The sequence below is a fragment of the Danio rerio genome, chromosome 21, assembly GCF_052040795.2.
Source record: "Danio rerio strain M-AB ecotype USA chromosome 21, GRCz13ab, whole genome shotgun sequence".
Lineage (NCBI taxonomy): Eukaryota > Metazoa > Chordata > Actinopteri > Cypriniformes > Danionidae > Danio > Danio rerio.
The window spans coordinates 9,517,557-9,538,346 of record NC_141041.1 but is presented as its reverse complement, the minus strand read 5'-3'; the positions used below and the strand labels follow the sequence as shown (position 1 = coordinate 9,538,346).

Sequence of the window (20,790 nt, the reverse complement as noted above, 5' to 3'; positions counted from 1 at the left end):
ATGTAGGCACATATAAGCAGGCACGTGCACACATACGGCTTAACCTGTGCAGTGCACATGCCCTTTTCAGTCTTGGATAGAAAGTGTCCTTCCAAAATGATCAAAAGTACCCTCGCGACACCCCCCCCCCTCCCGTCCTTCAGTACGCGCACGACGACAACAACAATAAATTAAAAAATATATATATATCCTTCACATCTTTGGACAATCTCTGCACGGGCCTGCATATAAGATATTACTTAAAATAAAATATTACCATTAGTAATATTTTAGACTAAACACTGCATATAAATACACATATGACCATACTAATAATCTTTGAATGAGATATTGTGTCAAATTATTCAAATTAAAGGGATGGTGCTCCAAAAGTGGAAAATCTGTCATCGTTTACTCACTCTTTTTGTTTGGGTTTTTGATCACCTTGCTGACTAAGGCTCTTCTGCCCTGATCACTCAGCTTAGATGGCAGGCCAGCAATAGAAAGAGTCCTGGTGGTTCTAAATATCTTCCACTCATGATGGAGGCCACTGTGCTTATTGGAACTTTCAGAGCAGCAGAAAGTTTTCTGTAATCTTCCCAGGCCTTGTGCCTGGAGGCAATCCTGTCTCGGAGGTCTACAGACAATTCCTTTGTCTTCATGCTTGGTTTGTGCTTTGACATGCACTGTCAGCCCTGGGAGCTTATATAGACAGGTGTAAACCTTTTCAAATCATGTCCAATCAACTGAATTGACCACAGCTGAACTCCAATTAAGCTGCTGAAACATCTCAAGAATGATCAGTGGAAACAGAATGAACCTGAGCTCAATTTAGAGCTTCACGGTAAAGGCTGTGAATACTGTTGAACGTGATTTTACATGTTTTTTATATTTATTAAATTTGCAACAATTCCAAAAACGTCTTTTTCCACATTGTCATTATGGAGTATTGTTTGTAGAGTTTTGAGGAAATAAATGAATTTTGACTATCAACAGCATAGTATATGTATGTAGTGTCATCCCAAATGGAGCACTAATGTTTTTTTACTAAGCGGAAATTCAAACCGTGTCCCTGATGACGGTTGCCAAATCAGTGAAGTAAATGACCAAACTATCACATAATACCTGCCCGGAGTATAACCGAATTCACCATTGGGAGGCGCTGTAATTACTCCCGTGGGAGAATTTTGCTTTCATCATTTAAAATAAATAGTTATCCAACATGTGCGCCCAATAGCTCCGCCCCTTCAGCTATGTGAGTAAACCATGGAGCAAACCTGTTTCATTGAGTGCGAGAAGTGTCCATCATTACACACTTCATTTTACCGGCTGAATGAGTGCATCATCCGAGTAATTAATAATAATAATTAATAATAATAATTCCTTACATTTATATAGCGCTTTTCTGGGCACTCAAAGCGCTTTACACAGTGGGGGGAATCTCCTCATCCACCATCAGTGTGCAGCATCCACCTGGATGACGCGACGGCAGCCATTTTGCGCCAGACCGCACACCACACACCAGCTGATTGGTGGAGAGGAGACAGTGATGCAGCCAATTGAATATGGGGATGGTTAGGAGACCATGATGGACAAAGGCCAGTGGGCAGATTTGGCCAGGATGCCGGGGTTAAACCCCTACTCTTTTCGAAGGACATCCTGGGATTTTTAACGACCACAGAGAGTCGGGACCTCGGTTTAACGTCTCATCCGAAAGACGGGTGTACTTCAAGTGTACTTATTATTTTTTAGAGTTGTCAGTGTGAACACACTACTTACACTCTTTATACAACAAAATGGCGCAGAATAGTGCATAAGTATGCAGTTTGGGACGCAGCTATAGAGACAAACACAATTTGCAGAGCAGGGGGTCCAGAGGACCAGAATCGGGACCACTGGACTAGTATAGAAAAAATAAAAATAAAAAAACAGCCTGATAATACAGCTAGCTCCAAAGAAGTATGCATATGTTATTCATGCACATTATTTTTTGTTTGTTTTTCACAGTTGGAACTCCATATTACATGTCTCCAGAGAGGATTCATGAAAACGGCTACAACTTCAAATCAGACATCTGGTCTCTGGGCTGCTTACTGTATGAGGTATATAAACACACACACTTTCACACAGCAGTCCAGAAGTTTGTGGTTTGATTTTTTTTTAAATGTAATATCTTATGCTCACACAGGGTGCGTTTATTTAGTCTGTGACACTGAAGAATATAATTAACCATTTTAAAAAATGCCTTTTTTTAATTCTATTATTGTCCAAAAATTTCCCAAAGTGTTTAACAGAGATTTTAACACAATTTGAACAAAAAACGAATTTGAAATAAACTAATTTCTTCTACTGTCTTTACCATGATGGCAGTACATTATATTTTACTAGTTATTTTGCAAAATACCAATATTCAGCTTAAGTGAGATTTAAAGGCTTAACTAGGGTAATTAGTTTACATGATAAGTTAGATTAATTAGGCAAATAACTGGACATTATTTTTTTTCTGTAGCCAATCAAAAATAAATAAATTAATAATAATAATAATAACAACAACAATAAAATAATAATAATAATAAAATAATAATAATACAAATTATTATTATGTTGATCTTAGCAGTTTTTTTTATTCTATTCAAACTAAATGAACTGGACTTCTGGACATTCTCCAGAAGAAAAAAACATAAAAAATGATGGAACAAATTTCTAGCCCTGTTAAAAATTGTAAAATTTAAGCGGATGGCTAATGATTCACACTTACTAAATGGGCATTTACATACAGTAGAAGGTTATCAGAATGCGGCATAATCCCTTCACCTGTACGGATGATAACAGTGATATTTGTGTCTCTCAGATGGCAGCTCTGCACAGCCCCTTTTACAGTGACAAGATGAACCTGCTCTCGCTGTGCCATAAGATTGAACAGTGTGAATACCCACCTCTGCCAACAGAGCACTACTCACAGAAGGTACAACACCATAGACCTTTTCAAGTCTCTTGTTCTGACAACTAGCGAGCTAAAACAAAGACATTTACTTCAGCATTTGGAATGGCGATCCTTCCTTTCTTGAATTATTTAGGTGAACAAGTTAATCCACCTAAAAAAAATTTGCTTTTTGGTAATCTTCAATCAAAGGCTGACCATTTGCTTTTACATTTGGAGTTGTGGTCCTTCTGTGTTCTCTGAGGTCAAGGTCTCTGTTGACATCAGCTTAACTTTTCAGCCATTTTATATTCTTAACCATGCCCCTCTTACTCTTAGTTTGCTATGAGGGAATGATTTACTAAAAGAAAGCCCCGCTCCTACTCAGTATTCCATTTCATTTGGAAATACATCAACATACTGAAATAAAAGTCTCAGCAACTGATCACCTCTGATCATTTTAATGTATTCTTTGGGTTTTATTTATTTTAAAACACAAATCTTACTGACCTCAAACCTTACTGACCTTTTTAAACAGAGTTCATCTCAACATATGGGGTGTCCAAATACAGTCCTAAAGGGCCACTGTCCTGCACAGTTTAGCTCCTTTTTGCCTCAGCACACCTGCCTGGAAGCTTTTAGTATGACTAAAGGCCCCAGTATCCTTCAGACGAAATTTAAAAAAGCACAGAAATAACTTCATGTTGAACAAAATACATCTAAAATTAAGTTTGTTTTGAGTTTGTAGGTTGCTAGGCGACCATTTTCTCACAATGAAAAGCTGACAAAAATCTGTCACTGATACAAGTTTTAATTATGGAGAATTACAAAACGTCCCCCACAGTCCAAAGACATGCGGTACAGGTGAATTGGGTAGGCTAAACTGTCCGTAGTGTATGAGTGTGCGTATGTGTGGATGTTTCCCAGAGATGGGTTGCGGCTGGAAGGGCATCCGCTGTGTAAAAACTTGCTGGATAAGTTGGCGGTTCATTCCGCTGTGGCGACCCTAGATTAATAAAGGGACTAAGCCGACAAGAAAATGAATGAATGAATGAATTAATGAATTGCAAAACACTGCAGTGTTTGGGTGCTCTGTGTATGTCTGAGATAATTAGTCTACCAAAATGTGTATATTTCATACAAGCTGAAACTGATCAGTCAGTTCTGGTTACGTGACTCACGGTGCACTCACTGTATTCATTCATCTGTATGGCTCTGGAAGGTCGCACACCTCCATTTTAAATAACAAACTTGCGTGAACTCTAGAAAAGACGCAATATGCTAACAGCCCCTAAAAGGCCACCATCATTTGCGATCTCCAGCAGTTGATCTTTTTGCACAGACATACTGAATTCACATGATTTGTTGACAAATGGGTAGCAGATCCATTTCTTGGCCCAGTTCGCAGGTCCTATACTTGGCCTTTTCTTCTTAGCAAAGAAACTTTCCAAAGACGTCCATTTCTTACTCTTTTTGCAGCTTCTGGGTTAAATTTGGGCGCTCAAGTGAGTAAGATGCAAGAGAGAGAGAATATGGTCCTTTTTCAAAATAAAACTTTTCAGAATAAAAGATTGTTCAGACTCAGATAATAAATAAACAGAAATAATTAATGATTTCTTCTGTGGCCCGGTACCAATTGATCCACAGACCTGGCCCAGTGGTTGAAGACCACTGGAGTAACACATTTACAACCACACCTACTGCAGCCCGGAGGTGTTGGAAGGTTTAAAGTCAGTATACCGTCCCTTAGCCTTTGCAAACTTCTTTTTACTCTCAAGCAAAGCACGAAAAAGAACTTTGAAGTAAACCGGGGCCTTAAGACCTTAATTAGCTGGATCAAGCGTGCTTAATAGAGTTGGAGCTAAACCATACCTGCCAACACTCCCGTTTTTCCCGGGTATCTCCCATACTTCAGACCCATCTCCCACCACCCTCCCATTTTGTTATTTCTCCCGTAATTTCACCTGGTCCTCAACTTTTTGGTACAGTAACACTGTAACACCCCTGAGTTGCCAACTTTGGTATAGTATCTGATTGCAGCGGCCACTCAAAACCCATTCAATAGTACAGTAATTAACACCACAGTATAGTTACTAACCCGGTGTCCTGACATTTGATGCTGCCCTTCATGTTATGCTTTCAACACTGTATTTGAATGGTTCTGAGGTTGGAGATTAAGGCGATATTACAGCTTCATATCACACTACTCCACATTAAAACTTACTCTGGTAGCAAAATCTGATGGGTAGCCTATTGCGTCTTCGATATGTGCTACCTACATTTTGAATGGGAGGTAGGACAATCTGACAAGGTAGAACAAATTGACAGAACACCGGTGATACCCCTGGTCTCCCAGAATTTCAGAGACAAATATTGGCAGGTATGAGTAAACTTCTCAGGACAGTGGCCCACCAGGACTGAATGTGGACACCCCTGACATAAAACCGTGCAATACAATTATCGTACAAATGCACCAAGCGAGCAGCTACAAATCTACACATCTACTATCTTCTGTTTCAGTTTAGAGATCTGGTCAGTATGTGCATCAACCCAGAGCCCGACCAGCGGCCCGACATCAGCTTCGTCCTGCAGTTTTCCACACAGATGAAGCTGTGGACGACCAGCACCTGATGCAAACACTCGAGGAGAACCCAACCATGCTATCTCTGCTCCGTCAATCCAACCAATTCAGCTAAAGAAACCAGAGAGAATGCCAACAGTGTCTATGCTGTTTCACGCCGAGTGTTTCTGCAGCCGTGTATGAAAGGAGTGGCGATATATTCTGTTGTGCCTTCAAATGATGATGAATGCTGATAGGCTTATGGAAAGTTGGTCAGGTCATGTGACCCAGCGCCTCATGTTGATGATGTCAAAGCAAGGTGGTTCCATTTATACATGTTTTTTTTTTTTGCTGTAGGCTTATATTTATAACAACATATAAAGAGTCTTACAGATGAGTTACTTATTTCTCTTGACGTTTCTGATACAGTTGTTAAAGGGATAGTTCGCACAAATAATTAAATTTATTCACTATTTACTCACCCTAAAGTAGACATGGGCCGGTATAAGGTTGTAACGGTATGATAACCGTGGATTAAAATATCACGGTTTCAAGGTATTGCAGTTACTGCTCTAAAATATTTTCCTTTTGAATGTCTGTGTAAATAAAACATTTTTTCTTTACCTTTGAACACACTACACTAAATTCTTTACAATTCAAGTGTAGTTTCACAAACTAATTTCAAGAGGAGCATGTGATATGACTGAGCATGACTGGCTTATCATCTGTAATCAGTATCAATCCAATCAGAATGATCCAAGCTTAATATAAAGGGATCGTTTTCTCCCAACTGCTGTATCTTCGTTTTGGAAGAATCCCCCCTTCCACCCCATCTCCTCCTTTTCCTCCCTTTTCTAAGGGGGAGCTCTCGAGACCTACCTGATCTCGGACCTTCTTATATGCTTATTGACCAGGCGGGATCCTTTGGCTTAAGTATCTCCGAGCGCAGAGTTCTCTCCCGGGACGGCATGCCAAACCTGTTATAAACGCCAAGCATATCTAAGTAGGAACTCTTGAACTGGCATCTTTGGATACCTTTTCTGCAAGAGATACTGTTGACCCATATCAGAAAAGGTATAGCTAAAAAATCTTTGCCGTTTTAAAACCTTGACTTTTCCAAACCGCGGTATACCTTGAAAACGGTTATCATCCCATGCCTACCCTTAAGTGGTTCCAAACCTTTTTGAGTTTCTGTCTTCTGTTGAACACACACTTTGGAAACCTGAGCATAAACAAATACTATGAAAGCAAATTTTACAGGTTTCCAAAACAACTTTTTTTGTGTTCAACTTTAGAAAGAAACTCAAACAGGTTTGTGACAAGTGAAGGTTGAGTAAATGACGACAGAATTCTCTGTTGTGGGTAAACTATCCCTTTAATTGTTCTACAAGGAGACATGTTGGACGAGGAGTTCAGCAATCTTGAGGTAAAGATGGTTTTATATTCACACATTTAGACTTCCACCATAATAGTATAATTTCACAAATTTTTTCTGTGCAAATTCTAACTTATGAAATCATATTAGCAGCAAATGACTATCAATGTACAACACTGTCCAGTCAAATAAATAAACTAATGTTTATTTATTTAATAAAAACTAATGTTGTTTGAAGTCATATTTACATGTGATTTCAGTCTGAATATTCTAAGTACTATGGTAAACAATAGGCAGAGTGTCACAAGTTGTCACTGAACCAGTGTGCGAATATAAAACCAACTTTACCTCAAATTCAGCAGTCAAGATCTCTGGTCAAATACCCAACCATGTTAAAGTATTCATTATAGCTAATGTTCTAAAGAGGCGACATTTGTATGTGTTTGAAACATTTTCTCATGTTTAAATGTGTAATTAACAATAAAATTTAATGTTAACCATGATTGTGACTTGATTTTAAGGGCATCTGAATCCTCGATTTCACAGGAACTCTTATTTGGCGCCACCTGGTGATTTTGCAAGTGTTTACTACACTTATTTACCAAACGCAAAATAAAAACAAAATATACACCAGCGTTCATATACTACTTATATCGCCATTCTTGAGCTTTCAATGACTACAATCTAATTTGAAATTCATTCATATACAAAATTTAATTTAAATCAACTTTACCTGTGAATCAGGATCAGTCTTTTCATCAGCAGCGCAAGAGTCTGAGCCAATGACTGTAAAAAATGTCTGAGCACGTGCAAATACGGAAAACAATCATGGCCAAAAGTCTGCAGATAAAAACATTTCATTTGACCACGTCAGCTGGCCCGCCACATTTAGCGAGTTTCTTAAAGGGGTAGTTCACCGTAATATGCAAATGTCCTTATTATTTACTCAAATTCAAGCGGTTCCTTCTTACTCAAATGAATTTCCTTCATCTGTTTAACACAAAACAAATGATTCTGAAGAACGTTGTGGGGAATAAAGCAGCCATTATCATCCATAAAAGGAACAAAAATATTATGGAAATCCATAGAAATGGCTTGTACACCTACTTCATTTGAAGCGGATCATCACCTTTTAATTAAAATTCTTTGACAACCATTGAACAACACCCATAAGCCTATAGCAGGTCTCAAACTGGATTCCTGGAGGGCCGCAGCTCTGTACAGTTTGCTCCACCAACCCTAATCAAAAACAGCTGATCCAACTAATCAAGGTGATTAAGACTATTAGAGCCGATTAAGCAGGTATGCGTTGAAGGTGGTTATGCAGTCAGAAACTGAGTTTGAGACCACTGGCCTTATACTAGTACAATTTTGAAAAACTATTTTTGATTCACTTGGAAAGTTGACTACTGTGTATCTTACCACACCATTGTGTCACATATCCAAATATAATCTCAAATACTGCCACTTTGATGGTAAAACTAAGGGTTTTTTACGTTTTTTGATTTTTAAAGATTTGCCCTCAGGTACACTGCTTAATGCAGTTCACCTAACTAGTTAAACAAACAGAAATTAATACTGTTTTATTGAAAATACATGAATCAGAATTTTTTTTTTCTTATTTCCTTTTTGGCTCTGAAGGCTTCATCAAGTCAAATTTAAGACTTTTCAGACCCTTTTAAGAACATTAAGAATGAAATCTTAGACTTAAACAGGGTTAAAGATTTTTTCTAATGACCCGGTCTTATCATGAGGAATCGTGTAATTGTTTTTTTTTTTTGTTTCTTTTCCTGATTAGGAAATTTAATAATAAATAATAATAATAATAATAAATAATAATAAAATAAATAAATAAATGTATTGATATGTATTTTTGGTCATTGGATGATGTCAGCCTGATTGAGTAGCTTTACTTGGATAAAGCAAAATTAAGACCTGTTTAAAATGATTTAAGACTTATAAAACAACGTTTTGGTCAATTTAAGACTTTTAAAGGCCTAAAATTTAGTTAGTAAGACATTTTAAGACCCTCGAGCTCCCAGGTCATTCTAAATCAGGAGTGTCCAAACTCGGTCCTGGAGGGTCGATGTCTTGCAGATTTTAGCTCCAACTTGCTTCAACACACCTGGATGTTTATAGCCTGCCCAGTGAGAGCTTGATAAGCTAGCCCAGGTGTGTCCGACTGGGGTTGACTTTGCAGGACACCGGCCCTCCAGGACCGAGTCTGGACATCCCTGTTCTAAATCATAGGTCTCAAACTGGATTCCTGGAGGGCCGCAGCTCTGCAAAGTTTTGTTCCAGCCCTGATCAAACACAGCTGATCCAACTAATCAAGCTGTTAAAGAGTGCAAGAGACCATTAAGCAGGTGTGAGTTGGAAGTGGTTGGAGCTAAACTGGAACTCCGGGAATTGAGTTTGAGACTATTGTGTACTCCATACTTTTTTAAGTTAAATGTTTTTTCAGCCATGTAACAGTGGCAGCTAGTGCACAAACGGCTAAGAATAATTTTAAATATAGAATCATTTTTTTTATGCAAATGTCACTTCATATTGAAATTTCAAAAAGCCACTGTCTACACAAAAAAAAAAAAAAAATGATGGGCTCCACACAATTCATTCAGGTTGTCCCAGCACAAATGGATTAATTTAACTTAAGTCAGGGGTGTCCAAAGTCGGTCCTGGAAGGCCGGTGTCCTGCTGATTCTAGCTCCAACTTGCTTCAACACACCTAGTTTGTTTAGTATACATAGTAAGAGCTTGATTAGCTTGTTCAGGTGTGTTTGATTAAGGTTGGAGCTAAAATCTCCAGGACACCGGCCCTCCAGGACCGAGTGTGGACACACCTGACTTAAGTGGACTGCACATAAAACAATTAAGTTATCCAAAAAACATCTCAAGAATGCTGCTAGCTCATTTTACAGAAGTAGTTTGAACAAGCAGCAAAATTTAATTGTATTTATTTATTTATTTATTGAACGTAAAAGCAAAAATCTATCTGGCTGCCCTTAAGACTTCTTTCAAATCAAAAATTAAAACCACATTTTCAGCTCAAACTATAAAATTAAGCCATATTATTATATAGTAAATATGTTTAATACTAATGGGCCCAAAGAAAATATCCCCCAATAACCACCGCCACCACCACCAGCCTGACAGGCAGGATGGATCCATGCTTTAATGGTATTGACGCCAAATTCTAACCCTACCATCCGAATTTTGCAGCAAAAATCAAGACTAATCAGACCAGGCAATGTTTTCTAATCTTCTGTTGTCTAACTTTGGTGAGCCTGTGTGAATTGTAGCCTCAGTTTCATGTTCTCAGCTGACAGCAGTGGCACCTGGTGTGGTCTTCTGCTGCTGTAACCCATCCGCCTTAAGGTTGGATGTGTTGTGTGTTCAGAGATGCTCTTCTGCATACCTCGGTTGTAATGAGTGGTTATTTGAGTTACTGTTGCACAACATTTTTAGCTCAAAATATAAAGTTAAACTATATTTTTATATAGTAAATATGCACAAAATTACCCCAAAATGAATGATCCGCAACATTTACAAAATTAAGGGTACAGCAAAAAGCTCAAGCAAAGTCAACAAGCATCAACTCGCAACTTCTTTTATTGTACATAGTGAAAAAGTAAACCTCCACATAAGACTTGTGGGACAATGGTTAACAGGGGAAACTTATTAAAGCGTGATGGTTTGAGTCCTTCAGGAGGTGTCCATGGTCTGAACGCTCTCCTCCACCATATCCAGGTTCAGAGGAGTCACAGCCTTCGACAAAACCCCAGTGGTGCCATGCTTGTACCTGTAACTTCCGGTTCTATGGAGAATGCACAAAATACAGTCAAAATATAGTTCACGCAAAAAAAAAAAAATAAATAAATAAATTATGCTTCACACACCACTCTGATAAAACGATATCATTCCAAACCTAAGACACGTGTAAAGATGCTAGCAGGAGATTGTAAAAGACAAATGAACACACAGCTTGTCAGTGGGAAACACTCCTCTACTTCAAACTCAAACGTGATTAGTCAAACACATGCAGGTTACGGTTTTGTCGAGACCTATTAACACACAAGTTACTCACACAGGACGTCCATCAAGCTTATCCTCCCTTAAAAGGCAACAGTGATGCGTGAGTTTTTCGTTTTGTCAAGTCTCTGATTAGTATATCATGCAAACAAGTGGCAGCCTGTTATTTATTCATTCATTTTCCTTCAGCTTAGTCCCTTTATTAATCAGGGGTCACCACAGCAGAATGAACTGCTAACTAGTGATATGCGATACCACTGGTTTCCTATCCTATCCGATACCAAGTAAAAAAAAGGCTAAAATCGGTGATACCGATCCGAAACTTCGCCTAAAAATGACTGGAAAATTAAAGTAACAAGTAGTGCACTTCAAAATGTCACTTTATACTGAATACGAGACAAATTACAGGTTATTTTTGTTTATTGATGAGGAATTATCATACAAAAAAAAAAGCCAACTAACATATTTATTGACAGCATTTGAGCATATATATATCTTAATATAAAACCATAAACATTCACACCTTTTAGTTCAAAAACCTAAAGGCTCGTGCACACCGAGACGTTTTTTGCTCGCGTTTCCCGTCGACGTTTAACGCCTCGTAACTAACTAAAGGGCGTGAATGTGATTGTGCACACCAACGCGCAAAACATCAGGCACAAAAGCGTCATTTTTAAAAAACCGCCTCATGCTCATTTTTTTGTTTTGACGCATGGCGTCAAAACCTTCTCCACCAATCAGATTGGCACTTTTGTTCACGTGCACTGAGCTGCTGAAATTACCATAAACAGCACTTGGAGGCGCTCAAGCGCAAACCTGTCAATGCGAGCCCACATTGAAGAAGATGCCCAGAGGCGATATGAACATGGAGATGTTTATTGCGCTGGTGAACAGTAATTATTTTTTCACCGCTAGAGCTTGGAGCTGCTGCTTGAACCATCCATGCTTGTTCGAGTCACCAGTAAATTTAACAACATGCGTGTGACTGAACTTCCGCTCCTCCACTCTTCCATGTGTTATAACCGGGTGTCAGAAGCTCATAGTTGTGCAGCACCATCTAACATCAAAAGAGTGATTTAGCATACTCTTCTGCTTGACTCCAGTGAAAAGCGCTTGGGTTTGAACACTGAAAACGTCTCTTAAAATGCTGACGATAAACACAAGCAAAAAAAACGTTGCGGTGTGTAGGAGCCTTTAGCCCATAAAATACAGCCACATCGCCACATTTTCTCCCTCTGTACCTGGATAGTTCCTGCCTGCTGCACCTAAGGACTCTGCAAGCAATGTATGTCTCGCCCCATAGATATACACATTAGATATCGCCTACCCTGTTGTTGTCTATCGGAAGGAATGAGTCAATAGAGCCGCCATTTTGGAACAGGGAAGCGCTCCTTTGAAATGAATGCGGGACCAAGATACAGTGGAGGACTGTGGCCATCCAAAGCCAGAGATATACACAAATATATCCATGTCGGGAGTTTTCCTGGATGTTAGTATGCATTTTTTTTATTACGAAAATTTTAGTTTGACATCACTTTTCTACATTGATCAGTGATCGCACTCGTTCACTAGCCGACAATAATACAAGTTTCTGGCAGCGCAGCATCTCGTTGTCATATTTCTTTTGCATTGTTTGCTGATTTTATTAAACAAAACTAGCATAAGCCGAGTATTTAGTGAGTTGGAGCTACTTTGCCTTATGGTGAATGCAGTAAGTGACTGTATGATCATCAATAACGTTACTTTAGCACAAAAGTTCAGAACGTACAAAAACGTAAAAAACTTAATCTTACCTATGAAATTCTCTGCCTTTGTGCTTTGTTTTCTTTGTTTGCTTGTTACTACATCCGTAGACAGCGTTAAAGTCCCGCATCTTCACGTAATAACACTGTCTTGTCTAGTGCGGTTGAATGACATTTGTCCTGGGAGCACTGTACCAATGTGGGAGCGCTATTGACACATGCTCAGGGTCCCTATGAGATATCTAGCGTATACATCTATGGTCTTGCCCTAGCAGCAGCTGTGCCTCTCCTTTTCTCCTCCTCTGACCGCCTAGTTATGACGCAGTCATATTCTGTCTTGTGATTTATATGTAGGTGTTTGATTAGGTTTGTGGTTTTACCACAGTACCTCACTGTTTTTTTAGTTCTGACTGAGTTGGCATTATTCAGATAAACTATGGTAATTGTGGTCACATTACACTGTATTTTATTTCCAATAAACTAAATATCTGCACCAAATTACTGAAATATCGATATTTTGATAAGATTAACGATTCTAGAACACACAAAGCTGGTACCGGAGATATTGATATTTTAGTATCGATCCGCACATCACTACTGCTAACTTATCCAGCATACATTTTACACAGCGGATGCCCTTCCAACTGCAACCCAGCACCGGGAAACATCCATACACACTCATCCACATTCATACACTACGGCCAATTTAGCTAACTCAATTCACCTATAGCGTATGTCTTTGGACTGAGGAGAAACAGGAGAGGATGGTATGAATGCAGTGAATAGTATTAATCACACAGACCGCATGCTATTCTGCAGGCCACTGTGCAAATGCATAGTTTAGATGTGCTGTTCTTCCGCTAGTCTGGACACTCACCTGACACCCTTCTTGTTGGCAATGTCGTGAGGTCTGAGGTAATCCACCTTCCCCTTGGTGATCACACACACGTCGATGTTACTGCCTGAGCCCAAGTCATTGAAGATACCAGCTGCAATCGCATCCCGGACCAGACTCTTGGCATCTTCCTCCTGATTGACACAAAACACTGGGTCATGCAAAAGCTTTTTAGGACACTTTAAAAACAAGGTTTTTGCAGGTTTCATCAGGTCAAATTTAAGACTTTAATCACAATTATGAATGAAACAAGGACTAACTGCTAAGGATTTTTTTTCAATGGCCTAGTTGGGCAGGCAGAAAAGTCTTTTTCTTGCCACATTAAAAAAAAAAAAAAAGAAAAAGGCATTTCCTAGCCACATTTTAAAAGTGACAAAACAAGCATTTTTTTTTCCTCTACAGATTTTTTTTTTACAAAAAAAAGTTAAAAAGAAATGATGATAAACTAAATATAAATATGTTTACATAGACATGGGAAAATTAAGACACATTTAAAATGATTTAAGACCTTCTTTCAGTCAATTTAATACTTTAAGGCCTAAAATTTTAGATTAGAAATTTAAGACATCTTAAAGACTATTTAGGACCCCGCGGACACCCTGTAAAAAGGACTAGGAATTCAATTTTATTGGCTTACATCACAATGTTTGTCTCATTTCTAATCGCGAGACAGTAACTTAAGATTTAAACTAGTGAAAGAACACCACAAAATAAAAAATACACTTAAAAATAAGGTAGTATTAATGTATTCGTTTACAAACATTAACAAATAATGAACACTACATTTATTTATTAACAGTATTTATTAATCATCTTTGTAACCGTAATGAAAATAAAGTTGTTCATGATGATTTACAGTGCATAATGTGAATTTGTATAATGCATTAATAAATATTGAACTATGATTAATAAATGTTGTATTAGTATCGCTCATTCTTAGTTCACATCAGTAAATAGATTAACTAGCATTAATTAATACAACATTACTGTAAAGTGTGACCAAAGGAAAACTATAACCCATTTAAAATTATTCACGACCTAGAATGCAATATTTTAGGTTATTTATTACTATATAACTAATTTGAAAAATCTGCACTGGCTTACTGTCAGTTTTCGAATTAATTTTTAAATCCTCATGCTTGTGTAAAAGGGCTTGAATGGTCTAGCACCACAATATTTATCTGAGCTTTTAATCCCACACTCCTAGATGGGCTTTACTCTCGTCTGATGCTGGTCTTTTAATTGCCGTCAATGCAGCTAAAAACTATGATAGATTTGGCATTTTCTTCATTGGCATCTAAATTGTAGAAGTCCTTCTGATATTTGCAATGCAGAATCCCTGAGAATTTCTTTGAAATCATCCATTAAAACTTATTTATTAGGGTAGCTTTTATTTGTCTTTTCAATGACTCTTAGATCTAATACTATTATTTTATGTTTTTAACTATTATTTTAAATATATATATTTTTTGCATTTATCTTTGTGTCTTTTACTGCTGAGCATTTTTATATCTGTAAAGTGTCTTGAAATGCTACTTTTAAAAGGCGCTATATAAAAATAAAGTTATTATTAATATTATTTTTGCAAAGAACTTTTATTGCCTTATCTTTGATTTTGAAAATGGCAACAAACATATAATTCCCAAGCTTTCGCAATTACTGGATAAACGATGCATCCAGAAAAAGGCAATTTACAGCTGATAATTAAGCATATCAAATTAAATGCATTAGGTTTTTTTCTGTTCAGCTAAGATATAATAAAACACCATAAACCTTTTGTAGCTTAAAATGCATTTTATTCATAAAACAACATGTAAATGCACATGAGAAGTGTACCTCCATGTCAGGCCTGTAGCGATCCTCAAAGACTGCCATCGCTGCCAGAGATCCAGACCCTGATGAGACAAAACACATGCCAATTATATAAAAAAATGTATAAATAAATAAATAAATTATATATATATATATATATATATATATATATATATATATATATATATATATATATATATATATATATATATATATATATTTATTTATTTATTTTTTAAATATAACTGGACAATTTGCATCTTTCATGCATTTCAAAAGCTAATTATAAATAAACATGTAAATCCAGCAGCTCTGTCGGATCTCTCATGCAGCGTAGACTAAACAATAGCCATCATATAGCAAAGAATATGTTATTTTTTTCCTGTTTTAACAACGAAATACCTATTTACACATTGATGAAATTTGAATATATAAGATATTTCACAATATAATTCTGATATTTGTGAATATCTGCAGAAAAGATGAAAAAACGAAACAAAAAGGGATATATGCAAGAATCAATGGCGCTGTGATGTCACATGACAATCTTGACATGTCACTTTGGGAACTTTAAAGAGTCATCATCTTTTGCATTAACGGATTTAAATTAATGTTTGTATTAAAAGTATTGTAAAGCCAGTCAGTCAGATATCAAAACTTGTAAAGCAGGCAGTCCAACATCTTTCATTTCTTGGCACCAACAAAAGCATTTCTGAAACACACTATCTCCCCCTTTTGGTAGATATGGAAAATGCTTCATGTGCTGTATGTAAGCTATTGTGACTCACCCATGGTGACGTAGGGCAGCTTGTCTGTTGATCCGTGTGGATAGATGCTGTATAAGTGTGGGCCGGTGCAATCGACACCTCCGAGAACTAATGCAGCACCGATGTAACCCTGATACCTGCATACATGAACACATGGTAGACTCATCAATAATACATATTTCAATGTTTTTGAAAAGAGCTTCTGTCCATGTAGGCTGTTTATTTGATCAGAATTATAGAGTAAAAAGTTTAATAATGTGATTTTGAAAAATATAAACACTTTTAAAAAATATTTTCAATGATATATTAAACTTGTATTATTCATTCATTTTCTTTTCGGCTTAGTCCCTTTATTTATTTTACGCAGTGGATGCCCTTACAGTTACAACCCATCACTGGGAAACACCCATACGCACTTATTCACACACATACACTACGAACAATTTAGCTTACCCAATTCACCTATAACATGTCTTTGGACTGAGGGAAACCGGAGCACCCGGAGGAAACCCACGCGAACACAGGGAGAACATGAAAACTTGTATTATATTTATATTATAATTATATTTATTACTATAATGCAAAGATAAATTTTCAGCATCATTCTTTCACTCAATGTCACATGATCTTTCAGAAATCATTTTAACTTCCCAATTTCCTATAAATAATAATAATAATTTTAAAAATCTAAACAGTCAACAATAAGAGTTCACATTGGTTCAGTTTTGTAAAAACCTCTCTTTATCAACTACTCTTTCTGAATTATAAAAAATTATTATATTTAATTTACAACATATTATAACATTTAAATAATAATAAAAAATATTAATATGTAACACTTTAAATGACCTTACGAATACTTTGAACAATTTAGTTTAAAAACAATTTATTATCTTCCAGGATTAAAAGCTTTTTTTATTTTTTATCTATCTTTCTATAAACATTTGTGGTCATGTATAATGATTTTCATGGAAATGTTAAGCATTAAAGCTGTTTTTAATGTTTATAATAGTAAGAAATGTTTCTAAATGCATTTTAGAAACATTTCTGATCATGTGACACTGAAGATTGGAGTAAAAATGCTGAAAAATCAGCTGTGAATCACAGCAATAAGTTACATGTGAAATCATACAGAAAAATTATAATAAAATAATAAATAAGAAAACATAGTAAAAATTTTAATTGCATTTTATTTATATCATCAAATAAGGCTCTTAAGGCTTCTTACAGAAACATTTAAATATCATAATTCCAAACGTTTTAATCTGTATTGTACATGCACAAAAAACCCCCAAAAACATGTTTTGTCACCTGAAGAGCATCTGATTAAGATAATAATGTAGATATTAAGAAATGCTTCTTGAGCAGCAAATCAGCATATTAGAACATTTTCAGTCTTCAGTGTCACGTGATCAGGAGTAAGGATGCTGAAATTTATCATTGAATCACAGCAATAAATTATATTTTAAAACATATAGAAAAATCTGAATAAAATGTTGATTTTTTTTTATGTACTGTATTCATACAATACAAGGGACTTTTTTCAGAAACATTTGAAGAGTTTAGATGCAAATACCTCTAAGTGCAATCTAAATATTTTATTCTAAAATTAGCATTTATCTCAGCTTCCTATGTTTGTGTTCAGTCATTTCAGTTTAAAGGCCATGAAAAGAACACGTATACTTTCCATTAAAGTGAAATTACTGAACCTACACACAAAATGCTCGTTTTAGACAAAAAAAAATACAAATCAGAAGGCACTAAGAGGTTTTTGCTTTTAAACTCTTCATTTAAACATCAGAATTCTACATTTAAGATCTATATTGCACACGCAGAATAGGTGTTTGTCACCTGAAGAGCATCTGTTTGAGCATGCGGTTTGCTGTGGCGACTCGTGGCAGACGGCCGGTGGACAGAGAATGAAGCTCCAGGTTGGAGGAGATGATCTGTGTGGTCATCTCAGTGTCCGCCGCTGTACCTGCTCCACAACAGCTATGCAACAAAACAGAAAAACATGCAGTGTCATTTGATGTCAGGGATCAAAAACTACAAGCATGCATGACGTGAGTTTATACTCACTAAATGTTGGGAGAGATGTAGTGAATTTTAGAGCAGTTCTTATCAGCGACGATCATTCCTTCAGTTGCACGAGTGTCTGCACCTAAAACAACACCATCCTGAGACAGAAGCGAGACGTGAGTATCTAGTCAAACCTTGGATTTCACACATTAAATTCAACTGCTTTTTTTCTTACCTTATAAACAATCCCACAGATGGTGGTTCCGGTTTTACGGGCAGCAGGAGAGCTGAAACCCAGTTTAGTGATGTCTGCCTCCAGAAGAGCATTTCTAAAATAGCACAAGGTTTTATTTTGTTATTTAATCTCTGCTATTTTCTTATGGGTGTTATGCAACAATATGTTTTAGTAATCAATAGTATACAGAAGAATGTCAACAACAAATTCTAAAATCTAAGATCTTTTGACAACTAGTGGACACTTTGCACTTATCACCACTTATTGATTCACACTTATACTGTACATATAAGCATGGTCTGGTATAAGATTCTGACGGTAAGACAACCTTGGATGAAAGTTTTATGGTTTGACAGTATTGTGATTGCTGCTCTAAAATATATTATTTTTAAATGTCTGGGTAAAAAAAAAAAAAAAACTAAAATTCCTCTTTTGAACACAATTTTGTTGTATTTTGAAAAGGAAATAAAAATAACGGTATAGCAGAAAATGCCGGTGGTTTTAAAACCTTGACTTTTCCAAAGCACGGTAAACCTTGAAAATGCTAATCATTCTATGCCTATGTACATATGTATCTTTGTGTTGTTCATAAAAACAATAAAAAACTTTAGACACAAACAATAAGTGAATTATTTGATTTAGCAGCTACTAAAAGACTCTTTTTTTCATTATACTAATCTGTTCATTAGAAATTAAACAGAAATGATTTAACAAATTAAAAATAAACTAAACTTAAGTTCATTTAGATTTTTGTGTACAAACCTGGTACAAACACATGACATTGCGGCTGCAGAGTGTCAGTGTAAAAAAACACTACTAGTAAACTAAAAGCAATAAAAAAAAAAACATTACAAAATTACAAAAAAACTAAATTGTACATTTTATAAATAATATATACATTAGTTTATGTTTTTACACAATTAAACGGACTCAAAAGAGCTGGAGCTAATTAAACTGTGTTCAAAATTTTCCTGAGTCATTCACATGGGCCATAACTAAATGGTTCATAATAAAAAAGATGGGTTTGCTCAGCTCTCTATCTTACAAAAATCTGCTCTAAAATGGATAATATCCAACATTAACAAGCAGAAAGCCACTAGTTTTTCCAGTCAGCAAATGTACAACAAGCATTATGTTTTACATTCACGTTGACTGTGTGGATCAGATACAGATCTCCTGAGCTTTCTCACCACTCCTTTATTCACATATATAAATATTCCGGTTTATAAAAGAAACGAAGTTGGGTTAAAGAAAATAATATAAAAGAAATCATAATTTAAAAGACGTACAATAACTTAAGTATTGGATTCATCTGTTCCAAAAAGACCCAACTGTGTATGCAACTTAACCTTTCCGTTGAGTAAGTTTTAAATACAAATCAAATGGTTTTTTGACTTAAAATGTATTTATATATGAATGAAACTCACTTTAATTTACACTTTAAAAGTCAGTTTGGTGTAACGTTAATTGAGATACAGACTGTGTGGACGGGGTCCGCAGCCCACCAATAACAAAACATGAACAATGATTTTATGTTTTACCTTTTAAAACATCAAACTCAAACCGTACCGTGTATTGATTAAATAAAAAAAAATGTTTTAGGTCAGAACAGAATGAAAAACAAATTAATCCACAGTTTACATGCTCATTTTTGTTGTGAACTTGCATACACACTTTAGGTGTGGGGTCCGCAGTCCAACAATGACAACACATTATCAACACTAACAAAAAAACGTACTCTTTCATATTAATAAACATATATATTTATATATTTTTTTATTTCACACAGAACGCAATGCTAATCATAATGTGTTTTACTTATTAAATCCGCTATTCAAATGAGCTTGAGCAAATTCTCCTGAGTCATTCACACAGGCCGTGGCTCAACCGATCATTAAAATGCCGTTAAACTTGTTTTAAACTCTCGGGCTTTTCGACGAATTAAAAACACAATAATTATCCAACGTCCCCGGCATAATAACAAATGATACAGACGCTTAAAACTCACCTCCTACAGTTTTCGAAACTGAAACCGCCGGGCTGGTACTGGCACACTGAGACGGTCGCCATGATTCTGCGGTCTCGCTTCCGGGAAGCGCTAGACTAGTTTCCCTCTGTGTCACACGTTAGAGCTTCCGCGCTCCGCCTCACATCTATAGGATAAGCAGTGTAGGAACCTATAGAGTAGGAATATATACCGTGTAACACGTGTCTCTGCTTCAGGCGCTCCCGCCAGATCATCCACATTTAGTTTTTATCAAATGAGTTTACACGACAAAGAAATTTACACATTATAAGCCATTATAAAACGGATGATTTCTCTACTGAAAATAAAAGAGTTGGTTTTGAGTTGTCACGCTTTTATTTCATGGAATATTCTTCTGGATAGGCTTGTTCTCAAATTACATTTGTGTACAGTAAACCAAAACCTGCATATTAACCATTTTAATTCCA

The 20,790-nt window shown here is 36.3% G+C and overlaps 2 protein-coding genes across 8 annotated transcripts in view; one reads left to right on the top strand and one right to left on the bottom strand.

The window, feature by feature from the left end:
* Window positions 1-7,337, top strand: part of nek6 (NIMA-related kinase 6) — a 35,947-nt gene extending 28,610 nt beyond the window's left edge. For 3 of the 6 annotated variants that reach the window (XM_087300736.1, XM_087300734.1, XM_087300735.1), the window contains 3 exons: window positions 1,987-2,081; window positions 2,831-2,944; window positions 5,420-7,337. In XM_087300736.1, the coding sequence (XP_087156862.1) occupies window positions 1,987-2,081; window positions 2,831-2,944; window positions 5,420-5,530 (320 nt within the window). In that variant the 3' untranslated portion in view covers window positions 5,531-7,337. Of the gene's footprint in view, window positions 1-1,986; window positions 2,082-2,830; window positions 3,733-3,826; window positions 4,687-5,419 lie in introns of those variants that run through there. The other 3 variants (XR_015519994.1, XR_015519995.1, XR_015519996.1) reach the window with 2 other exon arrangements.
* A 3,091-nt stretch (window positions 7,338-10,428) lies between these two features.
* On the bottom strand, window positions 10,429-20,502 carry psmb7 (proteasome 20S subunit beta 7). 2 transcript variants are annotated; one of them, XM_087300237.1, is made up of 9 exons: window positions 20,345-20,412; window positions 18,337-18,430; window positions 18,162-18,259; window positions 17,934-18,074; window positions 16,104-16,219; window positions 15,340-15,398; window positions 13,486-13,637; window positions 10,922-10,948; window positions 10,429-10,651 (listed from the first exon to the last, which is right to left on the bottom strand). In XM_087300237.1, exons 1-9 carry the CDS (start codon window positions 20,404-20,406, stop codon window positions 10,540-10,542), a joined length of 861 nt encoding a protein of 286 aa, XP_087156363.1. In that variant the 5' UTR covers window positions 20,407-20,412; the 3' UTR covers window positions 10,429-10,539.
* Between the last annotated feature and the right edge of the window lie 288 nt (window positions 20,503-20,790).

What these genes read in the sequence shown, in the direction of transcription:
- psmb7 (XM_087300237.1), bottom strand. Translation starts at nt 20,406, where the DNA reads ATGGCGACCGTCTCAGTGTGCCAGTACCAGCCCGGCGGTTTCAGTTTC. An exon ending in GCTGCCCTACGTCACCATGG is followed by an intron (nt 15,399 to 16,103) that starts GTGAGTCACAAT and finishes TTGTCTCATCAG; the next exon opens with GGTCTGGATCTCTGGCAGCG. An exon ending in GCCAACAAGAAGGGTGTCAG is followed by an intron (nt 10,949 to 13,485) that starts GTGAGTGTCCAG and finishes TTGCCTTTTAAG; the next exon opens with GGAGGATAAGCTTGATGGAC.